Raw genomic sequence first — 19,151 nt, 5'->3', positions numbered from 1 at the left:
TCAGGATCAGTTGAAACAACTATTTTCTGCCCAACTAGACTTGTTCGAAACAATCACCCATACCTGAAAATAACCAAGCCAAATTAGGTAATGTTACTTGTTTAGTTTCAAAAAAAATAAGATTCAGTCTTTCTAATAGCTTGAGTAGTTGAGCTTCTAGGGAAAATGGTGTTTCACATGGTATCAAAACGTCCAGCAAATAGAAAATTAAATATATAAAATGGAGGTCTCAAAGATGGTTCCCCTTGAATTGTGAAGAATGACAAACAGAGGGGTAAAAAGCTTCTCCTTAGTTATGGGAAAATCATCAATGATAATAATAAAGATCCATCAAAAATTAAATAAAACATAATATTAAAGATGTTAAAAAATTAAATAAACATAGTATTAAAGATGTTAATTACGGGAAAATAAAAGTTATTTCAATGATAATCAATTAAATGTGCATAAATACTATTAAGAAAAACAAAAAGTGATAAAAGATGTAAAATAATGAAAAGTAACGGCTAAACACCAATTAAATGTGCATAAATACTAATAGGAACAGCAAAAAGTAACGGTTAAGCAATTGAACAATCATAATCATATAATTAAGATAAGTGTATTACAAAATACTAAAAGTGCTTTAAAAGCTGCCACATCTGCTTCTGTATGACTCAAACTCTAGCCACATGTAATAAAATTAAATTGAAGTTGTATTAAGAAACGCTTTCAATCATCACGCTTTTTCCGCCTCATGTGATCAATCATATGTTACAATTCAATAATGTCATGTTATAGATAGCAGTGTTATTATTTTGCTACTGAATGTACTCGCATTATAATTAAAATCTTTGTGAAGTGTATTGCACTTCAAACTTGGTCACTTTTAAAAACTTTTAGTTTTGTCTTTTAGTCGCGTGAATAAATGGGGCACATATTTTTGCTTTGTTGACGCTACTAAGTACTCAAGTTTAGAATGAGATTTATGATTTGTCTATTTACTACTATGCATAGAATTTATCCATACACATGTTCTTGGTAACCTTTGTCACTTTGGAGAAAAAAGCAGCGCAAACAAGAATTGCTAAACTCTGAGCATATTTTTTTTTCCTTATGTATCAAATTTTTCGCTCCCTCTTATAAAATTATTTCTTAGCATATTGAGAAAAAGGTATTGTAGTTATTTGTTCATCTCACAATTATCTCCATTTTCTATAATTCAAGCTCTGTTGTTCATCATGATAACAAAGTATCGAAAAATTATCAAAAATCTTTATTTTCAAAATTAATTATGTGTCGCGCGAAACGCGAACATGTAACTAGTATTAACATATCATTAAATCCAAACTAACTTAAAATTAAAAGACACGTGTAAAGACCAACCCCTTTAACCAGGATGTGTTTTCAAGTTAAAAGTCATGGATCTTTTAACTTTGCAGACATAGTGAACATTGACTAGATGCATCCTTCTTTTTGTATAGGTATAGGTCTCAGCCTAGATGAAGGTTCTATTCCTTCTATCTATTTCATAAGATATTTTTGCTCTCTACCTCCATTCGAGAGACTAGGAAATGTGATTCGTTCCCTAACCCAGATCAGCAGAAACAAGCCCTTAATCCATAGTAGCCAAAGACAAGAACCCATTACACCAGAGATCAAAACCAGATTATGATCGATTGTCAGTAGATGATGAGAAGAAAACAAAATTAGGAAAAGAAAACAGGCTTACAATAATGCTCATTAGCTAGTTTCATTTTACAATCATATAATGGTACATAACCATCTTTTAGCTATTACCCAAATCCACAATTAATTATACAAATACATATAAGCATGTATTGGATGTGTTGTGAATCAGAACTAGAGCAGAACAAACACAAAACAATCTGGGAGAATGACTTATTTGATTAAGAACAACTGTGGCTAATATATAACCTTACAACTCTAACTGGAAAGCAAAAATACAGCTCACGTTTTACAGTAACTAATGATGTGGTAAAGTGCTTGAGAACATGTCAAAAACGAAAACAAACATCCCTACATAATAGGGATTATTATTACCCCACATCTTGATAGGATGATCCTCGACAATCAACATTATTCAAATACTTCCACAACTCTTGACTTTTTTTCTCATATTTTCTCTCTGAATCTTTCTATGACTTGGTGCTTTTCTGAGACTTGTATGTGTAATCCATCCGGAAATACCACTCCAGGCTTTCGAACAACGTCCCCTCCCTTGATTATTGACCACCTAAGGATCAAACCAAACCACGATACAATTGAGATTAAAAGAGAAAAAGCAAGATCATATGACAGAAGCCATGAGAGCCTGGTTTCACCTGTATTTGGTGACAAAGTGATGGACAAATATGACGAGGTAAAGTTTTGTGACGTCCGCTCCTGCGCATAGCCTCGAACCTCCACCAAATGCCATGAAACTCTTAGACCCCAAATGCAATTCTTTTCCCTTTTTTTTTGCATCAAGAAGAAGTTAGATCAACATTCATTGCTACTCAATTAACTAACAAACTCTTACCCTATAAATAATCCCTTAATATTAAATTTGAATTCATTACCTCCCATCGCCATGGATTAAACACACAGGGGTCCTCATAGTTGTTCTCATCCAGGTGAGCTACCGATGGAACCACCATGATTAGCCATCCTGCCGGTATTGTATACTCTGCAACGGCAAAAAAAAAAAGCCATGATTATTGTGTCATGCACGTATACATGTCAATTGGGCTATCAAACTCTCAAATGGTTAATGCAGTTCTTTTCAAGCTTGAAGTACGTGACAATAATCATATGTCACAAAAATGTTGCTGAACTTGCCATTAATCTTGATATCCTTCACTGCTTTTCGGAAAATCCCAGGAACAATGTTTGCCAGTCTAACTGTTTCATTCACAACCTGATCTTGAAACCCAAATCAAAAACAATACAATTATACAAAATGAGAGAAACACAGTGTATACTGCATACATTCACTAGAAAAATAAGGAAACTCACCATATGCGTAAAAGTCATAGATTTATATTCATCCCATGTAATCGTCTCAGAGTACTCCCCACTATTACCCCGATTTCTAAGAATCGCCTCATGTTCTTCCTGAAATAAAATCAACGAGTTTAATTGAAAAAAGGTCGTAAAATGCCTCTTTGGAACATAATATAAAAGATAAATATATATTGTGTTACATACCGTTAATTCTGATAGCACTTTGGGGTTATCAGAGATAAACTTCACTAAAAATGTTAGGGATGTAGAAGTGGTTTCATGACTGGCAAAGAGAAGCATGAAAACCAGCTCCACTGCAATTGTTTCATTCATCATAGCGTCTTCATTTGCAATTTCTTCAAGTAAATCATCCAAGAAATCATGATGAGTTGACTTTGACACTCTAGATCTCCTCTCTTTCAGGGTATCCTTAATCACCTTTGTTACATTTTTACGTCCCTGATTCAACTTCAACGAGTTAGTTTCACTGCACGATGTATATATGTATGTGTGTGTGTGTGTGAACCATAAACAGAAGTAGAAAGGTTTATCTGAAAAATATGACCTTTAAACAAGCACTAAAAGCAGTTCCCGGGATGTTTAAAGGAAATGCCAGAAGCCCATGAATAAAAGCATTGTAATTCTCCTTCAGTTTCCTGGGGTTCTTGGATTCATCGTAGCTCATCATCTTCTTAGCAAAATATTCAAATATCATCTGTATCAACAACCACCAAATACTTGTTTAGTTTCTTTGTGGTCGTCAAGGAAAACATACAATAATTACAAGGATATTTAGTTAAGCAGGTAAATAATGGAATATATATAGAGTTACATCTGAGGCAGCTTCTTTAATGTCAACGATGCCAGAAATAGCCCATGAACGCAGATGTTTGAGAGTGTGATTGTTTATGTCATTAAGCAATTCTTCTTTAAGGTTTGCCGGGCCAACAAGGCGTAGAATTAAGTTTCTTAGGTACTTGTGAGCTCCTCCATGTTGGTTTGCTAAGCTCTGCTGTCCAAGAACTGCAATAAAACTCTGAGTGTAGTAAAGTATGACAGACTTATTTTCTTGCTGAAAGAGATCATAGTTGATTTCAGCATCAGTCGAAACAACTATATTCTGCCCAACTAGACTTGTTCGAAACAACGATCCATACCTGAAAATAACCAACCCAAATTAGCTTTCATAGCTTGAGTAGTTGAGGTTCTAGGGAAAATGGTGTTTCATATGGCATCAGAACGTCCAGCAAATAGAAATTGAGAAGAAAAGTGTAATACCCACTTAAATGAATCGTAAATAGTCAATTAGAACAATGGCAAAAATCGTAAATAGAGAGTGGTAAATTTTGATAAGTGCTGAGGGTGGAAAGGTCTTTTGAAAAAACAAAAAAAAAAAAATTCCACTAACAATCAGACTTGAGCTTCCCGTGTAAGCCATCAAAGAACCATTTTTCTTTGGGAGTTTTCTAGAACAAGTGAGACGGTGAGTGGTGGATGATGGGTGGCTTGGGTAGTGAGTCCGGCTGGGTCAAAATAGTTTGAAGCTTATGATTGTTGTGTCTACAGCTGGGTTTTCTCTTGTGAAGTGTTGGAAGGACGATTTGCAGTACAAGGGTGTGAGAAACTCTTTAAGGTAAGACTTTGATCTTTTGATTTAAATTTCTGGGTGAAGTAAATGGTTCTTGATGGAGATGTCCCTTGCTTGTGATGTTGTGATTACTAAGAATAGAGACTAGGGCCATGCTCAAGAATGTTCTTGAAGGGAAATTGAAGACTTGCGTTTACGAAGGTAAGGGCTTTAATAGCACTGTACATCTGAATTTGAGATTTAATGTGGGAGCTAATATGAGATTATCCTAGATATATGAGCTGCTGGAATTTTTGTTGAAGTTGGAAATTTGGTGGAAATACACAGGGTAAGCACCAAGTGGTGCTAAATGTGAGATTTTATTATTTAAAATGGTAAATGGAACTTATTGGAGCCTAATGAGGTCATATGTGAATCTTTTGTAGTGAATCAGGTGAATAAAAAAAAAAATCATCATCAAGGAGGCAAGGAAGTAATAAAGCTTTCAAGGGTAAGTGTGATTTATGATCAAGCATATCTTATAAGCCTTTGAGTTATAAAAAAATAATTGTGTTGAATTTGGATGTTGGAGATGTGGATATGAGTTTGACATGATTGGGAATTATTGAAGTATTGGATTTTTCTTGAACTGGTTGAGTTATATAATTTTTGGGATTCGCATTGGTGCGCCGTTATGCTGTCGAAATTTTTTTTAAACATGTCAGTAATAATAGGGACACATTGGGAGATTCTAAGTAGGTAAATTATGTTTTGTTTAGGTGACTAGTTGACCGGTGAACTACGCGACTACTGGAGGAATTAGATGGTGTTTTAATTGCTAATACCAGGTGAGTGAATAGGCAACTTGTTCGATACATTGGATTCTTTTCTCTTGTGGCCCTGCGCTTTCTTCTAGATTTGGATCCAATATGACTTTATTGATGAATCTAGCATTTTTGGTTATGTTACCGTGCTTGATATATGATGGTATCGTTCTCTCGTACGTTATGGGACAAGCATGTTTTATGGCTCTTTATTATGTTTCTTAATTCCAGTCTGACGCTGTACTAGTCTGTTCGACTTTTGCTCATATGTTTGTTCTGGGAGTGACTTTGATCAGGATACTGTGTGCTAACGACAGTATTCGTTAGCCTTGGTGCACCAAGTATGATTCGGCACTGAGTGTGCTGCCTGTTACGGCACTGAATGTGCTGCCTGTTTCGGCACTGAGTGTGCTGCCTGATTCGGCACTGATTGTGCTGCCTGTTACCGCATTGTATGTGCTGCCTATTTATTCTGTATGGAAGTCCTCCCGTATGGTCACTATTCCTTTATATCTATTGGCTTATTGATCATGTTGCACATGTTTAATGTTATCGATATCCCGTACCTGTTCTAGCATGCTTGTCCCCCTCTGTATTGGTTGAGTTACTATTCATTCACTGAGTCTTGTGACTCACGCTTGCGTTGTTGGCATTTTTTTTTTTCCAGATATAGTTGATCCAGTAGAGCCAGATCTTCCTACAGCCAGATAGACTTTCAACCTCTTTATTCTGGTGAGCCCAGCACATATAGTGCGGGTGTGATTATGTATTATTTTGGACTCATGTATCACCGTATTTTATCGACTCTAGATGCTCCGTTAACTACAGATAAGGTATAATGATATGTAAGGCTATGGGCCAGACTGTGTTGTAGATATTTTCATATCACGTATGTTTTGTTTATTTGATTATATTAGTGCCAAACCACCTGTTCAGAGGCTTGCTTGGCCTTAGTGTGCTTAGGTTCATTGAGGTCATGCGCCGGTCACGTATCCTTATTATGGGTCGTGACAAAAAGTTAAAAAGTAAATGATTTAAATATTAAAAAGTCACCCATTCCGACCACTTCTGTTACTCCCACATTTTAGGGAAACTGTTCTTACAGTTTAAGCATGTGATGTCTATGTTGCAATGCAACAACTTAATTCATACAGTGTTGTGGTTAATTATCAAGATGCATGTTTGAAAAATAAGGGAAGAAGTAAAATATGCTTGCTTTACCTTGCCATCCTGTGTGTAGTAACCGGTTTTCGTCCGGCCAAAAAATACAAAAATATAAAATATATTAAACAAAAAAACAAAAAAACAAAAAAACAAAAAGAATGAAGAGGAGATGGTGAAGTGGAAGACAAGAGAGAGTGGAGGGGAAAAGAAGTGGCCAAATTTAAGGAAAAGAGAGACAAAAAAGTAGGAGAAAAGAAAGAGAAAAAAATAAATTAGAGAGAGGTGGCGTGAGAGAGTGGAGAAAAAAAAAGGAAAAAAAAAGAGGAAAAAAAAACAAAAAGAAAGAAGAGGAGAGAAGAAGTGGCATGATTTAAGGAGGAAAAGAAATAAAAAGAGGGAAGTCGCAAGGAGAAGGGGGAGGCCAAAGGAAAAGAAGGAAAAAGGGCCAAGAGAGGAAGGGAGAAAGAAAAAAGGCCAAGAGAAAGAGAGGAGAACCGGGAGAAGAAAAGAGAGAGTTTGAGAGAAGAAAAGCGGTGTGGTTTCATCTCTTTGAGAAGGTTAGCTCGCACATATCTCTACCATTATTGATTCTATTCCTCTGGTTCTATTTATGCATGTTCGCAGTCAATTTCTAAGACTATGATGCATTTTTCGGACTCTGCTTCTGAGATGGTAATGGTGTGCACAGGCTTCTATCATGCTCTGTTTTTATGAATATGGCTCCATCATTGGTCTTTGTGTGTGCATATATATATGGTGTACGTGTATATATATATATAATGTGTGTGTGTAAGTTCCAGGTGCATGTGTGTATATATATATATGGTGTGTATATAGCGTGTGTGCATATAAGTGTGTCTCTGTGTGTGTGCATATATATATGGTGTACGTGTATATATATATATAATGTTGTGTGTAAGTTCCTGGTGCATATGTGTGTATATATATATTTATATATGGTGTATGTATAGCGTGTGTGTATATATGTGAATTTCTGTGTGTGCGTATATATGTACAATGTGCGTATATATGTATATGTGTGGTGTGTGTATATATATATATATATGGCATGTGTATTTGTGTGTGTATATGCGTACAGTATGTGTATATATACTATGGTATATATCTATGTGTTTGGTCTACAGTGTATATATATATGTTGTGTGTGTGTGGGTATTTGCGTACAATAGATGTGTGTATATTTGTGTGCAGATGGTGTGTATATATATATGTATACAGTGTTGCATATATATATATTGTGAGCATGTGTGTATTATATGGTGGGTGTGTGCATGCGTACATACAGCGTGTGTATATATATATATATAGATTGTATATGTGCTTGTATATGTATATATTCCAGTTTGTATATTTGTATATATGTGTTGTGTGGGCATGTTTATAATATATATGGACTGAATTTGATTTGAGTTTTTATGACATTTGAGCATAATTTTGACCCCCCATTCTTTGATTTTGGACATGGACCGGGCTGGACACTATTTGAGCCGGAGGGCATACTTAAAAGATCTGGGCCGGATTGGAGCAATGGGTCCCAAGGGCAATATTGAGTTTTTGTACATTTGTATAAATTTCGTTTTTGTCACGTATCCTTGTAAAATGTAAATCTTTGTAATAGTATAGTGGAAAATAGTGGAAACGCATACATAAATGTTTAGGGTGCTAGAAACATATAGACATTAGGAGATGACTTTGTGAATGATGATTGCATTAGAATGCATGCTTAGGATTTTGATTTTTCACACCATGTCATGATGGTTAGACGTATGCTAGGATTATTTGAATGTCATGAAAATAAATGCAACGCGTTAGTCATTGGATTAATCCAAACCGTCTCACATTAATAAAACACATCAAGATTAAATTATGGAATCCTTATGTTTTGATTAAATACCAAAGAGCCTTCAAGATATTGGGGTTCCATTGGCATTCATTGAAAACATTTGGATTTCGTGGATTCGGAAAGCAAATGTGTTTTTAGGGATTAGGAGAATTCATTTACGGATTCAATGGTGGGTTTAAAGATATTTGGCCCATTCAATGAGCCATAAATCGATTCTTTCTTTTCTCATGAAAAACATAATTGTGAGTAAGGCTTGAATTGAACATTATTCTTTGATTATGGGCCCTTTTGGTACATCAACCAAGTCCCCAAAAAAAAATCCTTTTTCCCCAAATATCCAAACCCACTCCAAGTGGTACCTTATCCAACCTTTGGCCAAGCCGGGAATGGCCCCAATGATCCCGTGCAACCCCTTTTTTCAAATATCCAAACCCACTCCAAGTGGTGTTTTCTCCAATCCTTGGCCAAGCCGGGAATGGCCCCAATGATCTCGTGCACCTTGTTCTCCAAACCACTCCAAGTGGATTTTTCATTTACATCCCAATAAAACCCATCAAAATGGGATTTTCAAAAACAAATTAGAGCCAAATAGGAAAACATTCAAAGGTAACCGTTTTTCGGGAGTTGTGGGGTGCCTAACACCTTCCCCATGCTCAATAGACCCCCTTGCCCATTTTTCTCGTAGACCAGAACGGATGTCCAATTGCATCCTAAAAATCAATTGGTGGCGACTTCATTGTTTTTTAAGCCGGTTGCTTCAGCTGGCGACTTCACTGGGGACATCTGGTTGTTGTACCAAAGGGGTCGGACCTTGTTGTCTTGTTGTTTTTCTATTTGGTTGATTTGTTTATTTTGTTGTACATGTTTCTTTCAACATTTTTGAAGAATCTAATGTGTTTGTTCATGATTGTAGATAAAATAACAGGTTTTTGGTTTCATAAAATTTGAGGGTTTGTTGAGGATATGGTATGATTCCCCCGCACACACATCACTATTCACATGCACACAAATGACCCATAAAAACCGGGTCCTACTAGTGATTAGTGAGGGTTGATCTTTGCTTTTGATGGATTTTGTCCTCACGTAAGCAAGGAAAAACATCCTCCTGGATTGACGTCCCTTCAAGATATTGGGGGATGGGTTCCACTTCCAGATATGGGGTGTGAACTAACCTGATCCAGTGGCCTCTCGCGTAGCCGCGTTATAGTTAGATATGCCACCCATATGCACATTACATAACCCTAGATCCGGTTCGAGACCTTCAGAAATTGGTAGGAACCTGATTTTGTTAGGAACAATGGGGGATTCTCCTATCCTTAACTCCATTTATTTCCTGTACATTTAAATACCATGTACCTTTATTCCTCATTTACATGTTTATATGTATTTGATACATACCTGTATATATATATTCATCAAACCATACATGTACATGTCTTATACACTTGCCATGAATATGTTAGCCTAGGTTATGATACTTGCCATACGTGTCCATATATGCTTGCATGTTTGTTAATCACTCATACATGTTCATACATATCTTATATTCATCCTTTTCATGCCCCATGCATTCACTAGGCACATTCTTTGCAATTGGACAAGAGGATGTTTGCGGAAGCAGTGATAGGAACCAGTAACATAAGACGAGACAACCCGTGGGAAACTAGAGATGTGTTGGAGAAATTGCAGGCAGAACTCGGAGATAGTTTAAAAGACGATTTACCATTGGGAATTGTTCGGAAGACACAGTTTCAAGAACAGGCACCACCAGGGTTAGCACAGTTTTGGGAGGCACAAAGTAATGAAGCACGCAATAATTTTGGGAAAATTTACGGACGTATTGGGCATCTATTAACTGTCAAAACACCGGTAACTCTTCTTCAGGCTGCTATGCATTTCTGGGACCCTGCATATCGCTGCTTTACTTTCAATACAACAGATTTGTCTCCTTTATTAGAAGAATATGGTCAGTTGTTGGGATATGATCCACATGTGAACAAGGTTTATAATCCGGAGGAAGTTACTGATGGAAGGAAGATTGTTCACCGTCTTTTACAGATAGAGCATACCAGGACTCCTGGAAAGGATAAAGGTAATATTTGGGTGTTTCCAATTGACAGGCTTGTGGGTTTCGCTCAGGGGAGGTTTGCAACTCCGGAAGGGCAGATGGCTTTTGCCCTTGCAGTGTATGGAGCAGTGTTATTTCCTTGTGCAGGAGGATATGTAGAAAAGAACGTGATTAAATTGGTTCACCTTGTCAAGTATGGTACCAATCCAATACCTGCAATGTTATGCGAGACAATCCGGTCCCTTAATCATTGTCGCATTCAAGGAGAAGGCAGCTTTCGGGGGTGTTCGCAATTATTAGGACTCTGGTTGGTGAGTCACTTAAAGTACCCAAAAAGAATTGGAGCTCCGATGATTGTATTTGAAGATCATACCCGGATGCTTAGAGATCCCATTCAGAATTTCAAGATGGCCGAGATGCAATCTAATGTACCAGCTGTTGACGTGTGGAGACAATTCCTAGAGGAATTAGAACCGAAGGAGACATTTGATCGAGCAACGTGGTACAAGCCCAAAGGTTTGCTTTACAGATGTGGTAATTACAACTGGGTGCCTTTGGTGGGACCATGGGGAGGTACCAGTCAAGCACCTGCAATGTTCTTGCGTCAAGAGGCTGGCAATTTATGCACGCCAATTACACATGGCTTGTGGGAGTTTGAATTCGCGCATGGAGATGAGAAGGCGAAATATCTGTCTCACCAAGTGTTAGAAGCATGGAAAAGGACCCACATAATGGAGCGCGGAAGGCTTACTGCAGACCCGGAAGGGAAGTATCGATACGTGCAATGGATCCAAGGAAGGAAGAAGACTATCACCCAGTGTCATAGCTTTGTTAGCATGAAAAAGAAAGAGACGATACCTGGTGGAAATGAAAATTCAGGTCTGGAAATACCATCAAATGAGCTTGAGGAAGCAGTAGACACCTTGATTGCTGAAGAGGTAGAAACAGCTCAGAATTCCTGGAGAGAAAAGTATAACAGATATAAGAACAAATGCAAAAAACTGAAAAAAAAAGGTCCGTGGGGAGAGGGAAACCCGAGAAGTAGAAAAAGGACAGTTTGATGCACTGAAGGAAAAGTTCTCGAAGCTACAGAAGAAGGTGAAGAAAAGAAAAGAGAAGGATGCAGCAAAACATTGTAGGACACAAGCAGAACTTCAAGAAATGCAGGAGCATATTCAGAGGCTAAATGAAGAACTTGCATCTCGGAAGGAGGACGCTTATCAACTGCAATTGCAGATGTATGTAGACAAAGAAGAGCAAAGAAGAATAGAAGCTGAGAAGAATAGATTGACAGACCAGATGAATGAGATGCTTGAAGAGAACCAGCAACAGATGGAAGGGATCACAACTTTAAGGGAACAGAATGATTATTTTCATTCAATGCTGGAGGAGGTCCAACAGGAGCAGACAAATACCAAATTCAAAGTAAGGTTGATGATGAGTCGCTTGATGACCCTATCAGAATGGGCTGAGGTTTATGAACGACGTCTGCAGAAGTTGAGTTCCAATCCTATTTTGGAAATGCCAGAGTTGACACAGATATGGACATTTTTGGAAAATTTGAAAAGTGACTTACAGGAGCTTCAGAGGAGGTTGGATGCAATCCAAGCAGGAGGTGCTGTTATGGTTGAAATTCCGGTTGTTCAAATGGACTGAATCAAATGTTTTTTTCTTGTATGCTTCTAATGAATGAAATGAATAAAAGAAGACCACCTTGTTTTAATCCTCTTGTCCAATTACAAAGAAATCTAGGAAGCACATAAACCCACAATCATGCATATGCATAGTTAACAGATCTGATTAACTAATAAATGTTTCTTTCATCATAAAGGTGGCACATAAAAAAGAAAAAGCACCAATTCATTCATATCACCGTCATCCTTATCGTACCAGACTACAGTTGCGAATTGCTAGAACAATGGAGAACGAACAGCAGAAAGAGCTGATCCAGAAGCAGAGCCAGGAAATTACAGATCTGAAAGAGCAAATGGCTATGTTGATTACTCAGATGTCGCAGCTTATGAAAGGAAAAGCAGTTGCAGAAAGTTCAGCACAGAAAGGAGAGCCCATGCTTCAGCTTTATGACAACGCGGCAATGAACTTCTCAGGAAGTGCGCCGGTAGTTGGGCCAGCCCGGGATGGTGGATTTCCATCACTGGATTGCCAGCAGAAAACATATGTCATGCCCGTAGAGGCTAAAGGGGAGCAAGGAAGAGGTCTTACTATGGAGCAATACAAAAAGATGGAAAAATGGATGAATTCAATGGAAGGATTTGGGCCTGTTGGCGCTTTAAGTCCCTATAAGTTATGTCTGGTGAAGGATTTGATCATTCCTCCTGATTTCAAGCTTCCGGCTTTTACTCTCTTTGATGGTACTGGAATCCCTCTAGATCATCTGACCATGTATTGTCGGATGATGCAGCCATATGTTCATGATGAAAAGATATTGATTCACTTTTTCCAGGAAAGTTTGACGGGGAGTGCAACTCGGTGGTTTACAAGCTTAGATCCGTCTACTGTTGAGACTTGGGAGGATCTGGCTAACTTATTCCTTAAGAAGTATGAGCATAACATGGAGAAGGTCCCTACCATCTATGATCTTCAGGGTACTGTCATGAAGGAAGGAGAAAGTTTTCGGGATTGGGCCCATAGATGGAGAGACTTAGCATCCCAGATGCACCCTCCATTGGCGGAACAAGATCTGGTTAATGCATTCATTGACGCACTTCGAGAGCCTTATACTTCAAAAATTGCTGGAGGGGGGCATGCAGGTTTAGGAGAAATGATCCGAGCAGGGGAACGTATTGAGAGATGCATGCAAAGAGGAAATATTAGCATTAGCGTCCCGATGCTTGAGAAGCCAGAGTATCAGAAGGGAGGGAAGATGAAGAAGAAGGAAAACGAGGTGCATACCGTTAATTATAGCAGCAATCCCACTTATGGGTCTCCTACTTCTGATTACAGGCCGCGAAGCAATGCTCCCAGGCTGTCTAGTCCATATAACCACCACCTAAACTCAAATTCCTACTCGCCACCTCAGCATTCTTATCGACCACCTCAACAGACTTACCAACCACATCAGCAAGCTTATCGACCACCTCAGCAAGCTTACCAACCACCCCGCCAAAATTACCAAAACTTTGAAAATAACCCTAGACCCCGAAGGCAGATAGAGCAGTTCGCTCCGATACCCATGACTTATGCCCAATGTTATGACAAGTTATTGTCTAATTCAGCTATTGCACCTATCCCGGGAGGAGGACCCCAGAATCCACCTTATCCTCATTGGTACAACCCTGAGGTGACGTGTGCCTATCACGGGGATTCGCCTGGACATTCAATTGAAAATTGTCTGACCTTCAAGAGAATCGTGCAAAATATGGTCAATTCCGGATGGTTGAATTTTGATGGGATCAGAAAGCCCGATGTGACTACTAATCCTTTGCCGGATCATGGCAATGGAGGTACCAATGCTGTTGAGGGTTCAGGTGAGTTTAGGAGAAAAATTGCAGAGGTAACTATGTCTTTGAGTTTGGTGTTGGGTGCTTTGGAAAATGAAGGACTTATTAAAAGAGAAGAGTTGGACTTGACTCTGAGATACGATGGTTATGATGAGTTGAAGACTTGTGAATTTCACAAAGACGTTGAGGGACATTCTCTGGAGAATTGTTTTCAATTTCAAGCAAAGGTGCAGGATTTGATTGATAGCAAGAAAGTAGTATTTGGTGTGAAGTCAGGGTGCTTGAATGCAGCCAATGTTATTGGGGATGAATTCTATAAAGGACCAAGGCCTGGTGGGAGGGCGAAGCCAATTGTTTTGCAATACTTTTTAGAAGATCAACCGTTTGTCAAAAGTCCACACCCTTCAAAGCCTTCTTATGTGAGTGATAAGGCTGTTCCATGGGTATACGAGAAAAATGATCCTGAGGTTGCTGTGGATAACATCTCAGGGGTGAGTAGGATAACCCGAACTGGACGGGTTTATTCTCGTGAGGAGTCAGGTGACCCAATGTCAGGAGAGGAAGCTGAAAGGAAAAGGAAGGGAAAGGACGTTGTAGGAGCGGAAGAGAATTTGAAAGATTTGAAGAAAAATCAGATTGTATGTGAGGAAATTAAGAAAGCAGTGACTGATGGAGAAATTCAGGAGTTTCTGAAGATTGTCCGTCAAAGCGAATATATGATTGTAGACCAGTTGAAAAAGACCCCAGCAAAGATTTCCATCTTAGAATTAATCATGAGTTCGGAGCCACACCGTAAAGTGTTGTTGAGAATGTTGAATCAGGCCTATGTGCCAGAAAAGATACCGACAGAATCTTTTGACGGGATCGTCGGAAATGTGCTCGCAACTCACTTATTATCATTTACTGAAGAGGAGATTCCAGATGAAGGGATGGGCCATAACAAGGCGTTGCATATTTCTGCCATGTGTAGGGGTTTTGAAGTGGCGAGTATCTTGATTGACAACGGATCGTCGTTGAATATCCTACCAAAGGAGACTTTTGATAGGCTGCCAATTGATAAATCATATTTGAAGCAAGTACTGGTGGTGGCTAAAGCCTTCGATGGAACCAGGAAGGAGATAATGGGGGAGATCGAGGTCCCTCTGGAGATCGCAAATGTCACATTCAATGTCCCCTTTATGGTGATGGATATATCGCCTACTTACAGTTGCTTGTTAGGGAGGCCGTGGATTCATACTGCTGGGGCAGTACCGTCGTCTTTACATCAGAATCTCAAATTCGCTCATGGAGGGAGAGTCTACATTGTTAAAGGCCAGTCGGAATGGATGGTGGCTAGCATTTCAAACTCACTCCATATTGACGCGCCCCTACAGGGAATTGAAAGCTCATTCCAATCCTTTGAGATTGCAACTGCTACTTTTGTGAAGGAAGAGCAGCTTTTGGTGCAGCCTCGTTTATCAAAAGCGGCTAAGTTTATTGGAAGAATTATGTTAAAGATGGGATTCCGACCAGGAGGAGGTTTAGGCAAAAAGGAACAGGGGATAAAGAAACCAATAGCTGTATTGAAACAGGCTGAGCGCTGGGGGCTTGGGTATAAGCCCAGTAGAACCGATAAGGTCCAGGCCCAAGCTGAGAAACAGGCAAGGCGAATCGCTCGTTTTGAGGGTCGAGAGCTGAATATTCTGAAAAGGTCAATCCCCTGGTTGTATGACAGTTTCATGTTTGGAGATTTCTTGGAAAAGGTCAATCCGCTCAGTGCAGAGGCAATTCCAGGGAAATTGACCCTTGATTTTCCCGTCGATCAAATTGAAAGGAGTCTAGCTGGGGCAAATTTTGAAGAGCTATGTGACCAGTTGGAAGATTGTCATGTTGCTGCTATAGAGGAAGATCAGAACTTTGTTGCTAAGCCTTATTTTGTCATTCCTCGGCCTCCAGGCTTTGAGCTCAACAACTGGACCAGTTTTGAACTGCCAGTCTCGATCAACAGCCTTCAAGAGTAATCTCCATATGCACTATGATCTGTGGTCTAGCTCACGGCCACTGATTGGGTTTTTGTAATGAGCATGTCTTTACTTTATCTTTTGATGAATTCGCATAGTATGGCCTTTGCGTGTTCTCATGTTTCTGATGATTCTGCTATGCTTATCATAAATAAAAATCTTTGCTCAAAATTCTCACATCTATTCACCTTATTTCACGCATCACTTCTAAAAAATCCAAATCTCACACATTCCATTTTAACAGGACTGAAATTGATGATAATAAAAAAGATGAACCGAATGAACCAGATTTTGGGGCACCCATTAACAATGTTGAATCTGATTCCGACACTGAGGATGAATTTGAGATGTCGCCAGAAATGTTAAGGCAAGTTAACCAAGAGGAGAAGATAGTTCAGCCGCATAAAGAAATAACTGAGGTTGTTAACTTGGGAACTGAAGATCAGAAAAAGGAGGTTAGGATTGGTGCAGCTTTTGAAGGAGGAGATAGAAAAAGATTGATAGGTTTGCTGCATGAATATCAGGACGTTTTTGCATGGTCATATCAAGATATGCCAGGACTTGATACCAACATAGTGGTCCATAAATTGCCATTAAAACCAGATTGTCTGCCGGTGAAGCAAAAGTTGAGAAGATTGAAGCCGGAAATGCTTTTGAAGATTAGAGATGAAGTAAAAAAGCAATTTGATGCAGGATTCCTTGCTGTAGCAAAATACCCTGATTGGGTTGCAAATATCGTACTAGTCCCGAAGAAAGACGGTAAGGTTCGGATGTGCGTGGATTACAGGGATCTTAATCGGGCGAGCCCGAAAGATGACTTTCCTTTACCCCAAATTGACATATTAGTAGACAATACTGCTAAACATTTTGCGTTCTCCTTCATGGATGGATTCTCAGGATATAACCAGATCAAGATGGCATCGGAAGATCAGGAGAAAACTACTTTCATCACTTTATGGGGTACCTTTTGTTACAAAGTCATGCCATTTGGTCTCAAAAATGCGGGGGCTACTTATCAGCGAGCCATGGTTACTCTGTTTCATGATATGATGCATAAAGAGATTGAGGTGTATGTGGATGACATGATTGCTAAGTCAAAGGAGGATGAAGATCACGTGATTAACCTGGAGAAGTTGTTCAAGAGGTTGAGAAGGCACCAATTGAAGTTGAATCCCTCGAAATGCACATTTGGGGCAACCTCAGGGAAGTTGTTGGGTTTTATTGTCAGTAGGAGAGGTATTGAAGTAGACCCGGATAAAGTGAAGGCGATTATAGAGATGCCGGCCCCTCGCACCGAGAAAGAAGTCAGAGGTTTCTTAGGGAAACTCAATTACATTGCAAGGTTCATTTCACAGTTGACAACTACGTGTGAGCCAATTTTTAAGTTACTTCGGAAGAATAACCCATCAGAATGGAATGATGAATGTCAAAGTGCCTTTGAGAGAATTAAACAGTATTTACAAAATCCACCGGTCTTGATGCCTCCGATTGCTGGGAGCCCGCTTATTCTCTACTTGACTGTGTCGGACAATTCGATGGGGTGTATGTTAGGGCAACATGATTCATCCGGGAGGATAGAGCATGCAATCTACTACTTGAGCAAGAAATTCACTAGTTGTGAGACAAACTACTCCATGTTGGAGAAGACTTGTTGTTCATTAGCATGGGTTGCGCATAGGCTCAGACAATATATGTTGTATCACACTACTTGGTTGATCTCGAGGATGGACCCAATCAAGTATATTTTTGAAAAACCATCTCTTTCGGGGAGGATTGCAAAATGGCAGATGTTGTTGTCAGAATACGATATTTTGTATGTTGCTCAGAAGGCAGTGAAGGGAAGTGCAATAGCAGATTACTTAGCAGAACAGGCGATTGATGACTCTCAGCCTATGAATCCAGGGTTCCCAGATGGAGAAATCTTGTCCTTAGAAATGGAGAGCCGGAAAGATATGGACGGATGGGTTATGTTGTTTGATGGCGCTTCTAATATAGTTGGTAATGGGATTGGGGCTGTGCTTATTTCTCCAGAAGGAAAAGTTACCCCGTTTACTGCTAAGCTTTATTTCAACTGTACCAATAATGTGTCTGAGTATGAGGCCTGCGCCATGGGAATTCAAGCTGCTATTGATGTTGGGATTAAAAAGCTTCAGGTTTATGGTGACTCTCAATTGGTGATCAGGCAATTGTGTGACGAATGGGAAACCAGGGATGCCAAGTTAGTCCCGTATTATCAGCATATCAAGGAATTGATGAAGTTTTTCGATTGTGTAGAATTTGATCATATTCCAAGAGAAGAAAACCAGATGGCAGATGCTTTGGCCACTCTGGCAGCTATGTTTGATTTGGACCCTCGAGGAGAAGTGGAGGTTATCAAGATTGAGAAACGTGAAATTCAGGCGCACTGTTTGAATATAGTAGCAGAACCTGATGGCAAACCCTGGTATTATGATGTAAAACAGTATTTGGAGAAAGGAGAATACCCTCCAGAGGCCTCAGATAATGACAAACGCACCATCCGAAGACTCTCAAGCTCTTTTTTCTTGGATAAAAATGTATTGTATAAGAGAAGCTCGGGATTTGTGCTTCTTCGATGCGTGGATATCGATGAAGCCAAGCAGATTATGGAAGAGATTCATGAAGGAATATGTGGTACTCATTCGAGTGGATATTCAATGGCAAGGAAGATATTGCGAGCCGGTTACTATTGGCTTACCATGGAAAGAGATTGTATTAGATATGCAATCAGATGCCATAAGTGCCAGATTTATGCTGATAAAACTCATGTCCCAGTGAACCCTCTGCGGGTATTAGCAGCACCTTGGCCCTTTTCAATGTGGGGTATCGATGTTATTGGCCCTATCGAGCCCAAAGCTTCCAACGGACATCGTTTCATCCTGGTTGCAATTGATTATTTTACAAAGTGGGTGGAAGCAAATTCTTATGCTAAAGTGACAAGTAACGTTATCGCCCGATTCTTGAGAAAAGATATTGTATGTCGCTATGGGGTTCCCGAAAGGATCATTACTGATAATGGCACGAATTTCAACAGCAAGATGGTGAACGATTTATGTGAGCAGTTCAAGATCAAGCATCATAATTCATCTCCTTATCGTCCCAAGATGAACGGGGCTGTTGAGGCAGCTAACAAAAATATCAAGAAAATCATCCAGAAGATGACAGAGAATTACAAAGATTGGCATGAAAAGCTTCCTTTC

General features: G+C 39.2%; 1 protein-coding gene and 1 long non-coding RNA gene across 14 annotated transcripts in view; one reads left to right on the top strand and one right to left on the bottom strand.

The window, feature by feature from the left end:
- The window catches only part of LOC119990223 (cytochrome P450 87A3-like), a 55,223-nt gene that overhangs the window by 2,879 nt on the left and 33,193 nt on the right, over positions 1–19,151 (bottom strand). For 6 of the 13 annotated variants that reach the window (XM_038836109.1, XM_038836106.1, XM_038836107.1 and 3 more), the window contains 3 exons: positions 2,562–2,668; positions 2,325–2,452; positions 1,870–2,236 (listed from right to left, as the gene is read on the bottom strand). In XM_038836109.1, coding sequence (XP_038692037.1) covers positions 2,116–2,236; positions 2,325–2,452; positions 2,562–2,668 — 356 coding nt within the window. In that variant the 3' untranslated portion in view covers positions 1,870–2,115. Of the gene's footprint in view, positions 1–1,869; positions 2,237–2,324; positions 2,453–2,561; positions 2,669–2,820; positions 2,900–2,997; positions 3,097–3,189; positions 3,445–19,151 lie in introns of those variants that run through there. The other 7 variants (XM_038836099.1, XM_038836100.1, XM_038836101.1 and 4 more) reach the window with 3 other exon arrangements.
- On the top strand, positions 4,262–6,249 carry LOC119990225. The gene is made up of 6 exons (XR_005465977.1): positions 4,262–4,618; positions 4,710–4,774; positions 4,846–4,901; positions 4,999–5,063; positions 5,332–5,400; positions 6,044–6,249. It is a non-coding gene; the product is annotated as an uncharacterized LOC119990225 (long non-coding RNA).

The sequence above is a fragment of the Tripterygium wilfordii genome, chromosome 21 (assembly GCF_013401445.1).
Source record: "Tripterygium wilfordii isolate XIE 37 chromosome 21, ASM1340144v1, whole genome shotgun sequence".
NCBI lineage: Eukaryota > Viridiplantae > Streptophyta > Magnoliopsida > Celastrales > Celastraceae > Tripterygium > Tripterygium wilfordii.
This window is presented reverse-complemented; position numbering and strand designations above follow the sequence as displayed.